At 43.6% G+C, this 19,746-nt stretch overlaps 1 protein-coding gene and 4 non-coding genes across 7 annotated transcripts; 4 read left to right on the forward strand and 1 right to left on the reverse strand.

Annotated features, from left to right (window-relative positions):
- The first annotated feature begins 2,622 nt into the window (after positions 1-2,622).
- LOC139299504 (U6 spliceosomal RNA) lies at positions 2,623-2,729 on the forward strand. Its single transcript, XR_011598791.1, has one exon. It is a non-coding gene; the product is annotated as a U6 spliceosomal RNA (small nuclear RNA).
- A 517-nt stretch (positions 2,730-3,246) lies between these two features.
- Positions 3,247-3,353, forward strand: LOC139299527 (U6 spliceosomal RNA). Its single transcript, XR_011598813.1, has one exon. It is a non-coding gene; the product is annotated as a U6 spliceosomal RNA (small nuclear RNA).
- Positions 3,354-3,394: 41 nt separating this feature from the next.
- LOC139299531 (U6 spliceosomal RNA) lies at positions 3,395-3,496 on the forward strand. The gene has a single exon (XR_011598817.1). It is a non-coding gene; the product is annotated as a U6 spliceosomal RNA (small nuclear RNA).
- A 327-nt stretch (positions 3,497-3,823) lies between these two features.
- On the forward strand, positions 3,824-3,895 carry trnap-agg (transfer RNA proline (anticodon AGG)). Its single transcript has one exon. It is a non-coding gene; the product is annotated as a tRNA-Pro (tRNA).
- Positions 3,896-6,880: 2,985 nt separating this feature from the next.
- Positions 6,881-18,716, reverse strand: tpm3 (tropomyosin 3). 3 transcript variants are annotated; one of them, XM_070922150.1, is made up of 10 exons: positions 18,501-18,716; positions 14,360-14,485; positions 13,019-13,152; positions 12,361-12,478; positions 12,082-12,152; positions 11,863-11,938; positions 9,980-10,042; positions 9,802-9,871; positions 9,188-9,266; positions 6,881-7,242 (listed from the first exon to the last, which is right to left on the reverse strand). In XM_070922150.1, the coding sequence occupies exons 1-10, from the start codon at positions 18,612-18,614 to the stop codon at positions 7,239-7,241; spliced, it is 855 nt and encodes a 284-aa protein (XP_070778251.1). In that variant the 5' UTR covers positions 18,615-18,716; the 3' UTR covers positions 6,881-7,238. The 3 variants fall into 3 exon arrangements, with proteins under 3 accessions (XP_070778251.1, XP_070778253.1, XP_070778252.1); XM_070922152.1 differs by lacking the exon at positions 6,881-7,242 and having other exon boundaries at positions 9,184-9,266; positions 13,019-13,101; positions 14,435-14,485; XM_070922151.1 differs by lacking the exon at positions 6,881-7,242 and having other exon boundaries at positions 9,184-9,266; positions 13,019-13,050; positions 14,384-14,485.
- Between the last annotated feature and the right edge of the window lie 1,030 nt (positions 18,717-19,746).

The following is a 19,746-nucleotide window of genomic DNA, read 5'->3' on the forward strand; positions in this document are numbered from 1 at the left end:
TTCGCGACATCGGGACAATCAATCTTCTCCCGGCATCAGGCTTCCCTGGCATCGCCTTTCGCGGCATCGCCTTCGTGGCATCGGGACAATCAAACTTCTCCCGGCATCAGGCTTCCCTGGCATCGCCTTTCGTGGCATCGGGACAATCAAACTTCTCCCGGCATCAGGCTTCCCTGGCATCGCCTTTCGCGGCATCGCCTTTCGCGGCATCACCTTTCGCGGCATCGGGACAATCACACTTCTCCCGGCATCAGGCTTACCCCCGCATCAAAAATGTCCTTTAATAATTTAGAAGACAATATGCCTTTTATTCCAGCCGAGTCAAACTAAACTAGGACACTTATTCACACACTATGTGTTTTTACATGTTACATGTTTTTACATGTGACCATTTCAGTAAAAATCAAACAATCCTTAATCATTCTCCAAAAGAAAATTACTGTGCTTTTAGCGATCAGAGAATAATCTTATTCAGACAATTTGTTTTGGTATGCCCACTGTGCAGAAATTTCAAGTAGAAAAGAGGTTTTCTGCTTACCTTTTTGTTTCAGGCGCCTGGAATTGTCTGAAAAAGAGTCTCCTTTGATCGACTCCGGCGGTCCTCAATCGGACGCAGTCTCAGAGTCAGCCAATCCGGGTCAACGGCTCTAGCTTTAGCAATGGAAAAAAACGAAAGCCCCAGTCTGATCTCGGCCACTGACAAGCCACTGCTCAAAGGTCATGAGAAAATGTTCAATATCTTGTGAATCAGTTAATTGTTGAAGTTTAGGCTCTTTAGAAAACCGAGATTGACCGTACTGAGAGTCACCGTGCTGGAGGACTCCTGGTGGACAAGTGTCTTGTGCTGGAGAATTGAATAGTATAAAGAAAAGTTCTCATTGCATGAGTGGAAGTTTGCATATTAGTTCAGGAAGTTTGAATTATGAACGTGGGGGTCACATTTCCAGGACCTTCACATTCCCAATCTAGCATGCGAACTTCCAAGACCAATAACCTAAATTTGAAAACCAGTATGGAAGTTTGGCATTCATTGTGCTGCTGTCCAGAGAACATGTCCTTTAACTCCCACATAAAACAAACTTCAAGGAATGCCTTTTTTCACCGATGAAACATTGCAAAAATCAGGAACATCCTGTCTCAAACAGAAAAACTAGTCCATGCATTTGTTACTTCTCGGCTGGATTATTGTAATTCCTTTTTATCAGGCTGCCCCAATAAGTCCCTGAAGACTCTCCAGTTGATCCAAATGGCTGCGACGCATGCACTGACTGGAACCAGGAAAAGATAATATTTCTCCAATATTAGCTTCTCTGCACTGGCTCCCTGTAAAATCCAGAATAGAGTTTAAAATCCTTCTCCTCATCTACAAAGCTCTTACTGGTCAGACATAATCATATCCTTATGAGCACATACTACCCTATTACTCCACTAGAGCACTGCACTCCCAGTATGCAGGGTTGCTTGTGGTTTCCAGAGTCTCAAAGTAGAGTGGGTGCCAGAGCCTTCAGCTATCAAGCTCCTCTCCTGTGGAAGCAGCTCACAGTTTGGGTCCGGGAGGCTGACACAGTCTCTAATTTTAAGAGTAGGCTTAAAATTTTCCCTTTCGTAACTTTCCTTTTGCAAGGGGGGGAGTTACTGTTCACTTACTTGTGAGCTACTGGTCCCTTACTGTTAAGGTTAGGGTAAGGGGTAGGGTAAGTCTCAAGGAAATTACTGTAAGTCAATGAAGTGTGTGTAATTGTGATGGTCACAGAATTCCGGAGGACCATTGATGCCTTTATTGCATCATCATTCTAGAACGTTATAGAAGCTGCAGTTAGTGAACACCCAGTCAGACACAGCTTCAGAAGGCAATACAGTCGGGCTAGACAGGACTTGGTTATCATTTAGGAAGAAACAATGACTCCGACAATTCAGCAGGATTATTTTTAAGGACGAGAGGAGCATCTGCTGCATGAATGGACAAGAGGAAACAACAGGAAATTGCTTTAAGACGAGATCTCTTGGCGGCCAGTATCCACAGGAGGAACAATTAAAGTGACCAACTGCTTTCAATGCGCATGTGGAAATGTGAGAGATACTTGATGTAAAACTATCCTTTAACTTATCCCTATCCTTGAACTGTAACCAAGCTGTTTGTGTTTGGCTAGTGTTGAGAGTGTTCGGCTTTATGTATTTGTTTGTTGGTGTTTGTTGTAACTGTAGATGATTTTTTGAAGGGTATATTAAAGGTATTTTTATGCATTTATTATGGTCAGTAAATCACAATCAGAATCAGAATTACTTAGGTTTGGGGCCCCGAAGTTTAGCCTGCGGCCTCTTGGGCCCCGCTCCCTTTTCATTTTCAGGGTCAATCAAAACTTCCTGTGATGTGACTTACAAATTGGCTGGCCACAACAGCATGGAATTGGAAATACCAAACATGACGTCATCAAGAATGTAGCCAAAGCTGTTGTTTGGTTAGTCTACTTCCAAACTACACCTTTACTCAGTCCAGGGCCACAAGACAAACCCTGCTTGGATAGTCGCCTTCTAGGGATCGCAGCCCTCTATCCTGCACTCCCTTATAGGGGTCGCTTGGCCAGTAGGGGGCTTAAAGTTAGGCAGCGAGTTAGGTCTAATGTGCTTGCTCAGGCAGCACATCTAATCAACTGGAATCGATACAGAGAAGATTAGCATGGCCCCTGCAAAAGGATGACACACAAATTCATGAAGCATTTCTACATTTTAAACAGCTCGCATTTCCCCAGGCCATTGTCCAGAAACTGCTGGGCATGTGTGTCCTATATAAGTGGCTGGAATTCCCAATGTTCTTTGTGCTTCCTTCCTCATTATGTAGGCAATGCCAGCAGCAAGGAGGCCAGACCGAGGCTCACCAAGACTTGTCCGACGTGGTCCTGGGAGGGCATGATTAGGTTTGGGGCCCCGAAGTTTAGCCTGCGGCCTCTTGGGCCCCGCCCCCTTTTCATTTTTAGGCCCAATCAAAGGTGTGATGTGACTTACAGTTTGGCTGGCCACAACAGCAAGGAATTGGAAATGCCAAACATGACATTATCAAGAATGTAGGTAAGGCCGTTGTTTGCTTAGTCTACTTCCAAACTACGCCTTTACTCGCTCCAGTGTCGCAAGTCAAACCCTGCTTCAGGGAGTTGCCTCCTGGGGATCGCAACCCTCTATCCCGCACTCCCGTATAGGGGTCGCTTGGCCAGTAGGGGGCTAAAAGTCAGGCAGCGAGTTAGGGCTAATGTGTTTGCTCAGGCAGCACATCTAATCAATTGGAATCGATACAGAGAAGATTAACATGACCCATGCGAAAGGATGACACGCAAATTCGTGAAGCGTTTCCACATTTTAAACAGCTCGCATTTCCCCAGGCTGTTGTCCAGAAACTGCTGGGCATGTGTGTACATCTAATAAATTGGAATCGATACAGAGAAGATTAGTATGGCAACTGTGAAAGGATGACACCCAAATTCGTGAAGCGTTGGGAGGGGATGATTAGGTTTGCGGGTGGAAACGATACAGAGAAGATTAGCACAACCTCTGTAAAAGAATCTAAGAAATTGGAAAACGCCATATGAAATACAAAACAACATATGTAGACTGTGCAATACCACTTTCACTGTTAAAAGAGTTTGTATAGGACGTAGTAGTTATGTCCAGGAGCTGTTCAGCCTAGTTTAGCAAGTCGGGAGAAACTGCTTGCATGGTTCCAGTGAAGTGATGGAAAAAGGAGAACTTTCGATTGCTGTGGCAGATTTACAGTTAAGTAGGGTGCAGTTACTCCATGTATATCAAGAGGCAATATTAACATTGTTGTCGTGGCTCGTTGGTCTAGGGGTATGATTCTCGCTTAGGGTGCGAGAGGTCCGGGGTTCAAATCCCGGACGAGCCCTTAAAGCAAATAATCTAATTTAGATCTCTCAATAATACCCTTCTCAGATTGTATGTAACATAGCTACACAAATCTATAAATCTCTCAGAGCACTGAAGAACCTGCTCCTCCACTCCCAGTCTCTCAAAGACATACAGGCATGTAAAACATTATTAGACCACACTTGTTTTCTTCAATTTCTTGTTCATTTTAATGCCTGGTACCACTAAAAGTACATTTGTTTGGACAAATATACTGATAACAACAAAAATAGCTCTCAAGACTTTAATTCAAGAGCTGATATCTAGCCATTTTCCATGGTTTTCTTGATAATAACCAAAATCACTTAAGTTCTTACATCAATAGCTATGGCATTGTACTGCCAAAAACAGTGCTTTTAGGCATTCCATGTTTTCTTTTCTGTCTGTTTTAGTCACATGATACACACAGGAGTTAGTACTTGATTGCATAACCATTGTTTTTGATGACTGCAGCCATGCGTCTTGGCATGCTCTCCACCAGCTTTTGACATTGTTCTGCTGTCACAGCAGCCCATTCCTGTTGCACAAATTCAAACAAATTTGCTTTGTTTTTGGGCTTGTGGTTCTCCATTTTGAGTTTGATGATTTTCCACAGGTTTTCCATTGGATTTAGATCTGGTGATTGAGCAGGCCAAGGCATGGTTCGAATGTTCTGGTTCTCCATCCAGGCTTTAACTGACCTTGCCGTGTGGCAAGGGGCATTGTCTTGTTGGAAAATCCAGTCATTCGAGGCAGGAAAGAGTTTTCCAGCTGATGGAAGAAGACTGTTTTCAAGAGTAGCCCTGTACATGACCTGGTTCATTCGCCCTTCACACAATTGCATTTGCCCTGTTCCACCCATACTGAAACAACCCCAAATCATCACTGATCCACCCCCATGTTTTACTGTAGGGGCAAGACAGTCTGGTTTGTAGGCTTCTCCAGGCTTCCTCCTAACCAGTAAGTTGGCTGGAGTGGGCATCAACTCAAAATTGGATTCATCACTGAAGAGAACCTTAGCCCAATCATCAACAGTCCAATCCTTGTGATCCCTAGCAAAGAGTAACCGGGCCTTCCTCTGCCTTTCGTTGATGAAGGGCTTCTTCCGTGCCCTGTGTGACTTCAGACCAGCTTCAAGAAGTCGGTTTCGAACTGTCCTTGCCGAACAAGTCACATTTCTCGACAGTGCCCACTCATTTTTAAGGTCCCTGGAGGTCTGACGACGATTCCTGACACAGGAACGGATGAGTGCACGGTCATCTCGTGGGGTAGAAAGACGTTTCCTGCCTCGACCAGCTAGCAATTTGGTAGTACCATGTTCGGTTTGTTTTTTCTTGGTGTAATGAACGGCTGTCTTGGAGGTCTTCAGTTTTTTGTCTACCTGTCTCTCACTCATGCCAATTTCCAGCAGTGCCAAGATGGCTGCCTTTGTGGCTTCACATAATTCTTTTGTTTTAGGCATTATGTGAGAGCTGACAACTTCTGAGTTGTGCTACGGCTTGAATGTAAGCAGGAAACCACTCCAGGCCTTTGCATGTGCAGTGCTGCTTATGACATGAAATGGCCTCTTATATACCCTGGGAATACAATTAAGCTTAAGCATGTCAAATAGGACATAAAGTATTATGTAATCAGCTGCATTTTTTGTCGTGTTCATTGTATTCTTCAGGTAATATACCTTTAGTGGTACCAGGCATTAAAATGAACAAGAAATTGAAGAAAACAAGGGTGGTCTAATAATTTTTTCCATGACTGTATGTCAAAGGGACATGAAATCTGTGTTGATTTTCACAACATAGCATGGTTCTTGTGGCTCTTTGTTCTAGTATGAGCCCTTGCCAAAAAAAACATCCGAAAACAATATGGATTTTTAAACATAACATCTTGTCATGCATCAACACTGCATCCCCGCAAAGTAGTAGCAGGAACCCTCCCGGTCATTGTGAGTGATGGGTTACCAGCAATTTCCCACGTTTAATTTGCAGTAAAGCGTGGCAAAATGCACGTTCTTCGATAAGTAAAGATTATTACTTGTTATTCAGAGGAACAACATGCCGACAAGGCTCGAACCAGGGACGGTGCAGCTCGTGGAACATGACTGAAACCCCTAAGTCACATTTGAATTGCCTGCTGGTTTAACCCTCCTCTTGTGTTCCGTGCCGAAATTGCATGTTCATATATATATGCATGTTCAATGTAGGACAGTTGTAATGGTAAATAACAAAAAAGGTTATTATGTTTATTCGCTGAACTAACGTATGTGGGCTGTGTGCATGCACACAATAGCAGCAGAGAGGCAAAGAAGCTTCCTCTTAGAATAGTGTTCATGCGATCTGACGTGAGACAGACCCTCTTTTGTAGCAATCCTAGTGACACTTGTATTAATACTCCAAACACAACTTCGCAGTAGGTTTTGGTATCAATCCACCCACCTGTACTTTTCACACCTTCCTACCTGTCATCACAGTTGAATTTCCCGCTTCAGCCATCTCCCGATGAAGGGATGTCATTTCTTCATGCGATACTACAAATTCTCTATGGCTGCCGTGAATGGGGAGGGGTGTGATGGTGGGTGACAGACAAAGAAACAGCAGCCAACAGTGCCAGTCGGTGTGTGCGGATGTTGAAGTGGAATTCTGATACATTGCAGTATCCACAGGAAATAGTCTATTCAGAACACAAATATATGTCAAAAGAAGTACGCTCCTTTTTCCCCTTTTTTGTAACGTGGGTGGGGGGCCTTAGTGTATATACAATGGTAAAATAGGGGGGTCCCTTAAGAAAAAGGTTGGGAACCACTGTGTTGTTATTATTGTATATTAGATATATTCCACACCACAATAATGCTCAACCTTGACAAGGTAATAAGTCAAAACAAAAAAAATGACACTATAAATTGTGGAGAATCACGCTGTGCGTTGCGGGCTGTAATCTAAACTTTAGTGTAACAAAAACAGCCACGGACAAAGACGCATCAACTCAAGCATTTCTTCTCTCCTTTGTTTAACACAGAACGGAACTGATACAGTGTACAAGTACGACGAAGAGTGAAGTCAGACAAAAACAAACTTCCTTAAACAGAAAACATACATAATGACTGGAGGCTGATTGAAAAGGAGCAGGTTCAGCAGATACATTGAGCAAGTGCTAATAACAAAGTACAACAGGCACGCAAAGATTTTTTTTTAACAGTTTTACAGTTGAGGATTGAGGAAGGATAGATGAGAGGGATGGGGAGAGGGACAGACTGAGAAAGAAAAAAAAAAAGAGCCAACAGATGATGTTCAGCAGTGAAAGGCCGAGTCTTGAGACCACAATCTCTGACGTGTGGGGCTTCTGGACGCTTAGCTGAAAACACAAGAAGCGAGAGACGGTGTTGGAAGTGTGGAGTTTGTCACAGCTGAGTCCTCGTGTGTGACACACCCAAAGCAATCGGCGGCAGATACAATGGCGTCACACATAGAAACTCATGCAGTCGAGGCTGGCTGCAGTCGAAGACCTTTGATAAGGCGTCATCCCTTTTTCATAGATCTGCAATCCTCCCATTATCTCCCCTCGCATAAAGACCGCGGGTTTACGTTGTTTCATTCCTGATAATTGTGTGCGAGTTAGCTGTGGGTTGCGTCAGAGGCTCATCTGGCTCGAGCAACTATTTGGCTGCGATCTTTTTTTTTTTTGGTTCCTAGCAGGGTAGTGACAGAGACGCGCACAACGTTGTCTGTGAGGAGAATATATCTGTTCACCAGGAAAACGCTATTGCATTTGCATCTCTCCTGGCCTGGAAATGAACTCCTCTCCTTTGTGTCTTTTTAATCTTGTTTTAGATATCATCATCTTGGTCTATTGCTTGCTAAATGTATGTGTATGTATGCTTGTATATATATATATATAAATTCATTAGACCACCTGTCATAAAAATGAGAAAACACAAATATTTTAGAAATCTGTCAAAAACTTGTTTCAAACTAAAAATTGTGTTGTTATTTATTAGGCAAATAACAAACTGGAACAACTAAATAGTCCTTATTCACATATATTAAACAAAAATCTTAATATTCTGTACGACCTCCTTCGGCCCTGATAACAGCTTGCATTCTTTGCAACCACAAAACAAATGTTTCTGTTCAGGAATGCAAGTAAATAACTGTAATTTGGCATCTCAATCAAAAAATAATAATGTGCTTTACTATTTGTTTCTGCTTTTTTGTAAAACAGTAAATTTGAGAATTCATGGATAACAACAATAATTATATTTTAGCATTAAAGATATCATTTTGATTAAAGAGCTTGGCTTGCACATCCTGGTGGATTAACCATTACAGAGACATCAGCAATACTGTTCATTTAAGGCAGCGGTGGCAAACACCTTACACTGGGTGGTGGTCTAATAAAATTGTTAAGCACTGTATATTGACCTTGGAAGGGACAGGAGCTGGGAATGGGGAGGGGGACTGAATAAAGTTTTTGAAAAAAAGCATTGACTCGTCAGCAGATGATGCAGAGTTTATCCCTGGTGGGCAGCATGGGAAGGCTTGCAAGAGCAAGCAAACAGTTGCTGTGACCTGCGAACTGGTTTTTGACCCTCGCCAGCCCCATTTGTCATCCTGTTGGCCTATACGTGCCTTCTCTCCTCTCACCGTCAGACACGCTAGTAATAGGGGACTCTTACCCGCAACATTAGATTAGCATCACCAGCCACTGTTCACGGTCATAAAGGCTAATCTGGGGTCAGGGAACTCAGGAAAACACAACCACTAGCTTTAGCAACGTCGTAGTCCATGTCGCTTACAACATAAGGGTGAGGCAGTCAGAGATCACGGAAGAAAGCCCAGCCAGGACGTTGGAGTTTGCCAGAAAGGTGAGTTGGCATTGATGAATTGTCGCCGGTCCCTTACAAAGATCTGATTACCACCCCTACCACTGGCAATAGTGAAGTATCCCACAATGCACCAAAGTGTCGGATTTAATCACAATTGTATCCCCACCACGACGCCACGCGCACAGGCCACTAAAATGTTGTGATAATAATACGAGGCATGTCGTTCCAGTTGATGCGTCATCTACTCGTAGCTCTACAGATCGGCCTATTACTGAAAGCTACAAACATGCTTTACACTAACTATTTTATCTTTGGTTAAAAAAAAAGAAGAAGAAGAAGAAGAAGAAGAAAATTACAGCAGACAGCAAATAGATAAGTGTACAATAAAGTTCTTTTTTTTCATCCAGATTAAAGGAATGTGACACTTGGCAGGCTCGATAAGCATTCTCAGAAATGACACACATCATTACTTACATAGAGGTCATGTCATTGAGGGCGTGGTCCAGTTCCTCGCTGATGGCTTTGTACTTGAGTTTCTGTGCATAAAGCTCATCTGTATGTCCACACGGAGACGGGAAAGGTGTGTTGCGAAGGAAAAATGGGGGGAAAAAGCACAGAAAGGCTGAACTTGTGGAGACACGCGACTTCTAGTGACCAGACAATTAGAAATCCATGTAAATGTATCGCAGTCCAGTAGAATAGAAACTTATAAACCCTGGTTAGAACCCAAAATGTATCTCAATTAATGTAAAATACAGGAAATACTTCATGTGGTTTCCACTTTTCTGGTTTTTAGAAATGTTATCTTTACAGTTTGAATGCTTTGCGTGGCTCCTGCTGTCTATGGCAAGTACTCAGTGAAGACCATTGTGCCATACGGAAACAGTGTGATCACCATACAGGTACATGTCTTATGCAGTCAAACTGACGGATGGCAGCGTTAAGCTCACGACGCGAAACCATATTACCCTTCTTTTTTTTTTTTGCAGATTAAAGCAGCAGCCCCTCAAAAGGTCTACGCGTGTCCCTGGAGCAGGATGACTCGCGCCAATGAACATATTGAGGAAAAAGTGGAATCAATGTTGTACCTTCCAGATCATCAATAGTCTTCTCCAGCTTGGCCACAGATCTCTCGGCAAACTCCGCCCGGGTCTCAGCCTGAGATGACACAAGCACAAGTCAACTTCTGATCACAGTTCACAATAAAAGGCTATGTGAACATTTTGTATCAACCCCCCCCCCTCCCACCCCGCCCCTTTTGCTCACCTCTTTCAGCTTGTCAGTCAGGATCTTGATCTCTTCCTCATACTTGTCCTCCTTTTGAGAGTACTGTGGTGAGGAAAAACACCATTGTTCAGATGCAGCTCTATTCCCGAGAATCTCTGGACTACGATCAACACCAGCATTTAAAAAAAATACAGTACATATAAAACATGTAGTTCAGATATGGTTAGGGTTAGGGAGGGATCACGGGTATGGTTAAAAACAAAACAAAACATTAATGAACCGGACACAAGCTGTGGTCTCCCGCATGAAGATTCAATTCACTACACGCCTACTAGAGAAAATTGCAAATGAACATTTAATAGCCAGGGGCCAGTTTTTCAAAAAATTGGATTTGGATCAGAATGATCCGGATTTGGAAATCCCTTTTTTTTCTTCTAACCGTGGTCAGGTAATCCGTCTTACTTTTGTCCCGTTTTTTTCAAAGAAAATTGGGTTGGGATCATCCTGGGATCACCAAATCCGGATTACGAGTGCTCTGAATGGTAACAACAGGTAACAGCCAACGGCAGAATACCAACATGCTCTTCCATCAGCTGGCCCACAATAAGTAGATCGGAACGAACATATGAATTTGCCACAAATATACATTTTCAACACAAATTGATGAAACTAAATGTCCACTGACCAGATGTGGGGTGAGGGATCCAACAGTTTTGACTGCTTCATCTCTGGCGGTTGTTTAATTGTAATTCATTTACAGTGTTAAATGATGATCGTTAAATGTAATACAGTTTTACTTTATCACAGTAAGAGAGTTGTTGCGGGGATGACCTATTTTTGGAAGCAAACTCGGAAGTTGGCATCGCCCTGGTTCCCTCAACTAAAAGCCAATGGGATTGTTCCGTTCAATTTTGGATTATTGCAGAAAACAAGCTCTGTGGCAAAACAAAAAGTTTATGATTCTTTCACGTTTTGTTCAGCGAGATAATCTTCACTAATGAACACCACTTTTGTGATTTTCGAAGTGTAAATGGAAGACCTACAAAGAATGTTAGGCTATAAAGGAACTACACCACAGTTGCATTACTTCAACATCACCACCGCTGCACTTCACTTTTAAGAGACTATAGATAGATATAGATATAGAGTGTAAACACAGCGAGGCTGTAAAGGCGGACTAGTGAGTAGATGACTTTCTGTGTTTTGGCATGAAGACGCTAATAACAACCTCTGTAGTCTCATTTAGCCGCTTGTTAGCAACCGTCTTTTTTACGTAAAAGCTTCAAAATTCAGGAGTGGGGGTGTCTACTGACGTATTTTATGTCGTAGAACAAACCTTTGAAATCTCTTAAGCTCGTGTTAACCACAGACCTTATTTCAGGCATCTGACCAAAAACCCATTCAAAAAACCCATTGACTTCCAGACGAGGGAACCGGACGTGTGGTTTTAGGACTCATTCCTGCAGCACTCTGTAGTTCAAATCAAGTGCATAATGTAAATAAATGTATTTAAACCACATGACTTGAAGTGTATTTTAATTTAACATTTTCACTCCTGAAATCCACCCAGAATCCACCTCTCAACTGGGATCAGTGACAAAATCACACAGAAAGTACACAAACGGAGGGCTTTATCCAGATCGGCTTGCATGATCCGATCCTGTTTTTCAGAATCCAGATTTCCTTTTGAACAATTTGAATTTTCAAGATTTGATCCAGTCCGATTACGTTTGAACAACCGGCCCCAGGGATGCACATTATAGACGCTACCACCGACTATCTGTTTAACCATTTGGCAGCAACATATCACACTGACCGTACACGGTCCAGCTAGTCTTGTCTTCCTATTGTTTTGATGGAGGCATTCTTACGTTTCTACACTAGTTTATTTCCCTTGCTGAGTACTAGTAGCCTGGCCCTACCTTCTCAGCCTGGGCCTCCAGAGACTTAAGGTTGTTGGTGACGTTCTTCAGTTCCTCTTCCAGTTCAGCACATTTACTTGGGGAAAGAAGAAGAGAAACAGGTGGCAGGAGGGACATCAGATTAGTCTGGAGAGAACTGTGACCGGTGGTGACAAGTGCAATTTTTTCTTTTTTTAATAAAAAGAGATGGTTGTGGAAGCAGATGACGGGGACACTCACGCCTCAGCCAGCTCCGCTCTCTCCTCTGTGCGCTCCAGCTCTCCTTCTACGATCACCAGCTTACGAGCCACCTGGACAAATGCGTTATAAATGCAGTGCGTTTATGTAACATAATCAACTCCTTGATCGTCACCAGTGAAACAAATTGTTTTATCATGTGGACTGTGTCCTCCTTTCAGATGTTTCTGGAGAATCTGCATCGCTGGAGCTTCTCAAGTCACCGCCCGGGGGACGGCGGGATCCTGCAGATTTCCAGCGGCCGGCCGATAGAAAACGCACCTCCTCATACTTGCGGTCGGCCTCCTCTGCGATGTGCTTAGCCTCCTTCAGCTGGATCTCCTGAAGCTCCATCTTCTCTTCATCCTTTAGGGCCCGGTTCTCAATCACCTTCATGCCTCTGCGCACACAGACAAACCACAAACCGCAACGTGTGTTCAGTGAAGCATCGGCGAATTGTTAGGGAATCACATAACATAACAATCGTAATTCAAGGCAAAAATCCTGCTTTTTGTATTTGTCTACTAGTAGTTTCTATTCTACCTTTATTTTCCCGATGGAAGTGGAAGTGAAGGGATGCGTCATGGTGGGCGTGCAACGTTGTGTTATTGACTCTAAAATACTGTTTTCCATGGTCACCTGAACTTTTGCTCCTTTGGATATCTACGTATTGTCATGTTTGATCCTTCTAGGGTGGAATGGGACATATTATTGGTTAGCGTGTGTGTGTGTGTGTGTGTGCTTCCTGTTACGAGAAGTTAGTTTTGAGTTTTCAGCATTCGACTGAGTAACTTAGCATTTAACATGTCACCGTGCTGCAGTGATGTACAGATGTACTCTCGGACCCCGGCACAGCAGTGACCAGCTGCTGAGTTACTCTTGAAGTTTATCATCAACTCTGAACGTGCCAATGCGCGGAGAGCGGCAAACAAGACGTCACCTCTCGCTCTCATCGGCAGCCTTCTCAGCCTCCTCCAGCTTCTGCAGAGCCGTTGCCAGCCTCTCCTGAGCTCGGTCCAACTCCTCCTCCACAAGCTGGATGCGTCTGTTCAGGGAGGCCACCTCTGCTTCAGCCTGAGCACAGACAGACATGATGCAGAAGGATTCAGACAAACCGGTGTTCTGCCTAAAGACAGAATAGCTTGGGGATGTGTGGACACGCTAGCTGATGGAAAACATGGTCTTCATTGACGACCAGCAGATCTTGTTTTCAGAGACCATTTTCCTAAGGAAGCCTGAATATATATATAAAGAAAAACCTTCTATTTATTATTATATTTTTCTTCTTTAGCTGGTGTAGCGAGCAAAACAGCACTTGAAAGTGAAAGCCCTAGTTATGATATAGGTTGGTGTGAATGGTGCTTTGCCAGCCCTGGACCAGCCTGCTTCATTGGAATTTTGGCCCTGGCCAGTCTTTGTAGGCAGAACAATGGTGACAGCTGACCTTTCTATATGTAGACTCTGAAATTCATTTTTCAACACTGACTCAGGATGAACTCAGAGTTGGAGAATAAAAAGAGGCAGAGGGATACAGGCTGGAATGGCTTTTTTTCCTTGATCTCTATGATTTTAGATCAACGGGGCTGGTGGTCCACAGTCGTCGTCATAGAAGTCGATTGTGCGTGTGCTGGTAGAGCTTCTACGCAGTGTGCACAATTAAAATGTTTTTTGTGGTTGTTGTCTGACAAAACATATGAGACACGAAACTGTTCATTTAATTGTATTTAAGTAGCAAAATTCTTCGAAATAGCAATTCATTTAGTCCCTCTCCAAAAGGAGAGCGATACTGATACTGTGACCCGAGAGGGACGGATGATGTACCTAAAATGGACTTGGACCATTGTTAAGCTCACAGTCAAGGTTGAGCGGCTGACATCATGGCCAAAAACGGGGCTCTGAATCCCCCCCCCTGACAGCTGTGAGGAGCCCATGCAGGGCATGATGAGAATGGAATGCAAAGGGAGACGAGGGGAATCAGAGAAGCTTGGTTTACACTGGCAGCATCACAGCTTTTTATCAGAGCCTCAGTTCAGGGGCCAGTATGAGAAGGTACAGAATCTGTGATATTTAGAGGTTTACTATGTGGGCAACAGTTATGTGGTCTTCTACCTAATCAGGTAGAAAATAGATGGTGCACTGCCAGGAAAATCCACTCCAACACTCACCTTGTTTGTCTGTTCCTATGTTGTGGTACAGAGGAGTATGTTTTCAAGCTTACACAATATAATGTCCCAAACTGTTAAACAATCACAATTAGGCATTGCACTTTTGCATTACTCACGTCAGCAGCCTTCTTATCGGCCACCTCCAGCTTCTCCTGAGCATCCTTCAGGGCCTCCGAGTATTTGTCGAGCTCGTCCTCTGTCCCCTTCAGCTTCTTCTGCATTTGCAGGAGTTCGTCTTCATGCTGACGTGGCGGGAGATCAAACGCAGAGTTAGCGGTGGTTTTGCAATATCGCCTTCTAAATGTGTTTATCTTTGGATTTGTCCACAGTAGATTGCAATGCTCTGGAATATTATAACGTCTATGTCTTCCATGACACTTTTTTACCTGCTATAATCATTCCTCCTGTTCATACTGGCCATTATCCAATTCATTTGACTAACTCAGGCTGCTGAAGCCCTGTGCACTGTGGATTTTGTCACTTACACTAGAAGTGCGTTAGGAGGGCAACTCTTAATGACACAATTGTGAAACTACTACCTCGCGCTCGCACAAGATTTGTTTTGGTAAAAACATTTTTGCACAAATCAGAGGCTGTTGTGGACAATCTGACGCCCCCCAGGCTGCATAGACATTTAATTACCAAGATCGAATTGAATAATAACAGATAACAGAAACATATTTATTATTATTAAATTACTATTACTATTAATTCACTTATTAAGGGTAATCATATACAAATCTTACAGGTGGGGCTTTACCATCAATCGGTCATAGTTTTATAACATGTAATTGCTTGATACCCACCCATGCACTACCCAAGGTGAAGTGTGGACGGGACGGTTGAGGCTTTCTAGAAATTGTCAAGTCAACATTCAAGTATTTGTGACTTTTGCCCCCGCTGAGAGTTGACAAACATGGCAATATACCCCACCCCAATAATGCTAACTACTGGTGCTGCAACCATTTTCCTTTGCCCAAAATGCACAGCCCATAGTGACCCGCGGCTCACTATTATAAGCTAAGATAAGCCTTCATTGATGAATGAATGATAGTAAGTAAAAGTACATAGAATGAAAATAAGAGTAGAAATAAATAGAAACTATTCAAGAGCAATTAAACTCAGAATTACGAGGCATCAAGGAATCAGTATCCACACACACACCATGACCAGAAGTTTGAATATTTGCTTTCTCTTGAGTATATCTACACTAGTAAGTGAGCACCAACATTAGACTGGCCTGATAACTAAACCTGATTTATCCCACTTGCCTTTCATATTATTTTGAGCATGCGACTATAGAAATTGATGCAAATAAACAAGACGGCAGATGCTTTGGCTTCTGAGCCCCGAAATACTCATTGGTTTCATTGCATTGCAAGATTATTTGGTTTGTAAGATATCTCGAGCCGTGTGGATTTCAAAGCTGTAGCTAGGTTGCTGCAATTGCTATATTTGCAGTTTGTTGCCATGGTGTACTAAACGCTGGGACATAATAGATGATTCTCTCACTCAGTGAGCTGTGAGACACCTGGATGCCAACCCTCCGCCGATTAAAATAGAGGCCATTTAAAGGCATTATGATGATATCATGTTAGCCTGCCATCTGTTTAATTACCAGCTGCGACGGCATGTGGCTGGTGCTGTTGTCACCTTTTGAGTCTCTGTGTGCGTCATCGTGGACAAAATGTGGACCTGGAGACACCTACTATAGCCGGAACTACCACAGAGGAGCTTTTGAGTACTTTGTTCATGTTACTATGTTAGGATGTGGGTGTGGTCCCAACCATGAGTACTGAATACGCATGTAATAATGCAATAATGACCACTGAATATGGGCTGCAGTTTAAGCAGATTAAGTTTGGAAGGCAGCTCAGGATATTATCATTAATAGGTTTACATCGATGCCCCTAGACTGGGCATGCACTTTAAGATATTTACTTTTCAAACACAAAGTGTGCCATGTTTTGCTTGGTTTCTAAGATATTTGGAGCTACAATAAAACTTCACAATTTGTCATTCAGTGCTGCCTTTGAATACCACCACCTCTTTGGTCCTGCTAGTAATGAGCTTCAGGTGATTGTTGTTGCACCGCATGACAAAGCTCCTTGGTCAGTCCTCGGTACTCGGCGGCATGGTTAGCACTGTCGCACGGGAGGTAGAGCTGGTCAGAGCGGGTTGGGGGTTTGATCCCCGGCTCCTCCCGTCATGTCGAAGTGTCCTTGAGCAAGACACTGAACCTTAAGTTGCCATTCCTTGAGGTATGCCAGTGTTGCTTATCACTGCCAGTGTATTCCTGGTTCTCCAGATGCAAGAAAATGATCCTCATCCTCTTCTCCAATGCGTGGCTGGTATGCAAACTGCAGTGGGTCCAGGAAAGCAGTTAGCAGGGTTCTCAACCAGCCTCTCAAAGGCCGCCATGATGTGACATATGTGCCACAGGTCTGTGGTCAGTGAGAGCGGTCTTCCACAGTTTAGGCACCTTCCTCAACCTCAAGGAGAGGCTGAAGAGGAGCTGGAAGGCTGCTGCAAGCTGGCCAGCACATGATTTAAGTACCATGGGATTGATGTTGTCTGGCCTACTAGCTTTGCTTATTATGAGCCAGGAGAGCTCCAATCCACTACCTTTTCTGGAGGAAATGGCAGGGCTGGGTGAAGGAGGGTGAAGGGGGCTATCTGTTATCTGTTTGGGGTTTACTGGGAGAGGGGGAGGTAACCATGTTTCCCGTACGACAGAGGCAACCTGTCATTCATTTCATCCCATTCAACATCACCTTCACACCGACTTGGCCTCTCTCAGATTCCTCTTTAGCTCCTTTTGAACTGCCCGGAGCTCCTCACGATCCCTCGCCATGAAAGCCCCTCTTCTGTCTGTTGAGAAGGCCTGTGATGTCGTGGTCTGATTCTCCGAATGCAGGGAGGAAAGAACAGCTATATGCCCCCTTCACAATGACGAAGAGATTAACGAAAGTGTAAAGCGGACAAAAATCCAAAAACAAGGAAGAGCTGCTGGAAAAGGCTGCCTACTAGTACCTACAAATACATGTCAGCTAGCATGTGCACTGAAGTCTTCAGGGGTCCACTCGTTTCCTACTATTTGAGACCTGACCTAGGACTAGACACGGGCAAGGTCCAAATTCTTCTCAGTCTGACTGGATCAGGTTCAATCAGGATCAAGTTCCCGTTTGTGTCACGGCGGGTTTCAGGTCTGTGTGTCAATATGTCTAACATCTGAGTATATCCAAGTACCCCATTTACACCTGGCATGAACATGTGATCTATATCTGGATACCCTATCTGGATAAGGCATGTTAACTCAACACATTGTTTAGATAATTAGATGCTCAAATTCTAACAGCCAGCAAAGTTGTAGATCACTAATTTTGCTCAGAATACGGACAAAAAAACTCCAGTATCATGTTTCAGCTTTTCAGAAAGGCCAGACAAAGAAATCCTCTATTACACACGACGGAACAGATGCGAGTGGAAACAAAGTTGTCCCTCTTCCCTCCACTCTTGTAATGGTTAGGTAATGCATTCACAAAACACATTACACTCCGCAGTCACATCTTTTGGTTTTATATCTATAAAGTATTCAATAAGTTAGAATTAGAGGCTGTTGGTTTCCAACCTAATCAGGCTGCTGCCCGATCTGAACCCGACAAAGTGTCAGGTTACGGGTTGGGTTCGGGTTGTTTTGCTTTGGGCTTGGGTTGAGGTTTGGTTATTTCTTAAAGGGAATTCATTGATTTCAAATGGAATTATTATTTCTCTCTCTCTCTCTCCGGCTGTGTCAATCTATGCATGCTATGTGCCACAGGTAGATACGCAATGTCCAGTGGGAAGATCAAAATTAGAACTCCAGGTCTCTGGTTGGTATGGGTCTCAAATTTGGCGGTACTAGACGAATGGTCGAGGTCAGGTCACATCAGCTCTTCAAGACGCGGATACCATCCAGAGACGACATGGCAGCATCCATTCACCCTATTGCTAGATACCACATCAAATGTGTGTCCGACAGAGAAGAAATTAATGCTGTAACAAAAATCATTATTATGCTTCATGAGACAGTTGAAGAAAACGCCTGTCTCAGTCACTTGGAGGAGTACCATATAACCTCACGAAAGGTACATGGCTAGAAATCCCTTCCCTGCCTTGGCTACTCAACACATTGCACCTGTTTGATAAGACTATTTGGAAGCATCTATCTGACGAAACGCGCTTTCAGAGTTTTTTTGGCATGTGTTCATAACCCACCTGCTTGCTTCTCTCTTCGGCTGCTTTCTTGTCTGCTTCAGCTTGCTCAGCCTGGTCCAGTGCGTTCTCCTTGTCCAACTTCAGCATGAGCATCTTCTTTTTGATGGCCTCCATCTTGGCTGAGGTTTAATGGGCTTTTCGCAGCCGCTCACAAAATGAGAAGAGAGGGGGTGGGGGGGGAGACAAAGGAGCGTGTAGGACGGATTACCTGCAAAAGGCCTGGCGAAGCTGGTGGAGACACTCTGACAGAGACAGAGGGAGAGCATTTATATGACGGAGGAGACACTCCCACTTCTACACGGCCGCACCCTCCTCTATCCTCCACAGTCACAACTCAAAAAAAGAAAAGTCACAAAAGTGAACTTGCGCACTAACAACATATGTTTGTGTGCTATTTTGAAGGAAGTTCTGGTGCTGTCAGTGTTTTTCAGGGTTAGAGCCACAGACTGATGTAGTCACGTCATCTGTTTCACAGCGTCAGGCATTCTTCTTCTTCACTTTTCAGGACGGACAACAAGTGCACGGAACGGTCGAGATTTCTTTTCACTTGGTGTTACTGTTGATGTCAGAGGCAAAAAAAACGCTTTTGTGCTTGAATTCAAACCAAAGCCACACGGTGTCCCTCAAGAATAATATATGAAATAACTTTGTGCTTTAAGCGTATGTCAGTGTATTTTACATGAACTGTCTTGGTGATGGGGTGTGATAGAACAAACACAATACACTGGGGAGGAATGCCTGTCCTGTAACCCTATTCCATCACCTGGCCTGTAATGCCTATAATTGGATTTCTCCAGGGGATGGACAGGCTACAGGGGCTATGGGGTGACCATGTAAGTAATTCCCCTCTCTAGGCCCCAGTTGGTTATTAATAAACATCTTTTGGCTGACATTGTCTAGAGGATTAGACTAAGGGCCTGCGTCCGCAGCTGTGTTCACAAATACACAGGCGGAGAGACGGAACAGAAACACGACTGAAGTTTGTTTCTGTGTTTTGGAGTTGACTATAGCTGAACTCTATGACGTTCTAGGGGGGAAAAAAAAAAGACATTTGGATACCATCAAACCAACAATCAGATGACAAGGTTGATGATCAACTTCCCCTCTGTGTGTCTGTGGGTTGGTGTGCAGGACTCTATTATGGGGTCTGAGGCGGTCATATTGGCTGACCAGTGTTGCCATGATGGCGCTCATATATATATATATATATATATATACACATATATATATACTGTATATGGTGACA

The sequence above is a fragment of the Enoplosus armatus genome, chromosome 16 (genome assembly GCF_043641665.1).
Source record: "Enoplosus armatus isolate fEnoArm2 chromosome 16, fEnoArm2.hap1, whole genome shotgun sequence".
Taxonomy (NCBI): Eukaryota; Metazoa; Chordata; class Actinopteri; order Centrarchiformes; family Enoplosidae; genus Enoplosus; species Enoplosus armatus.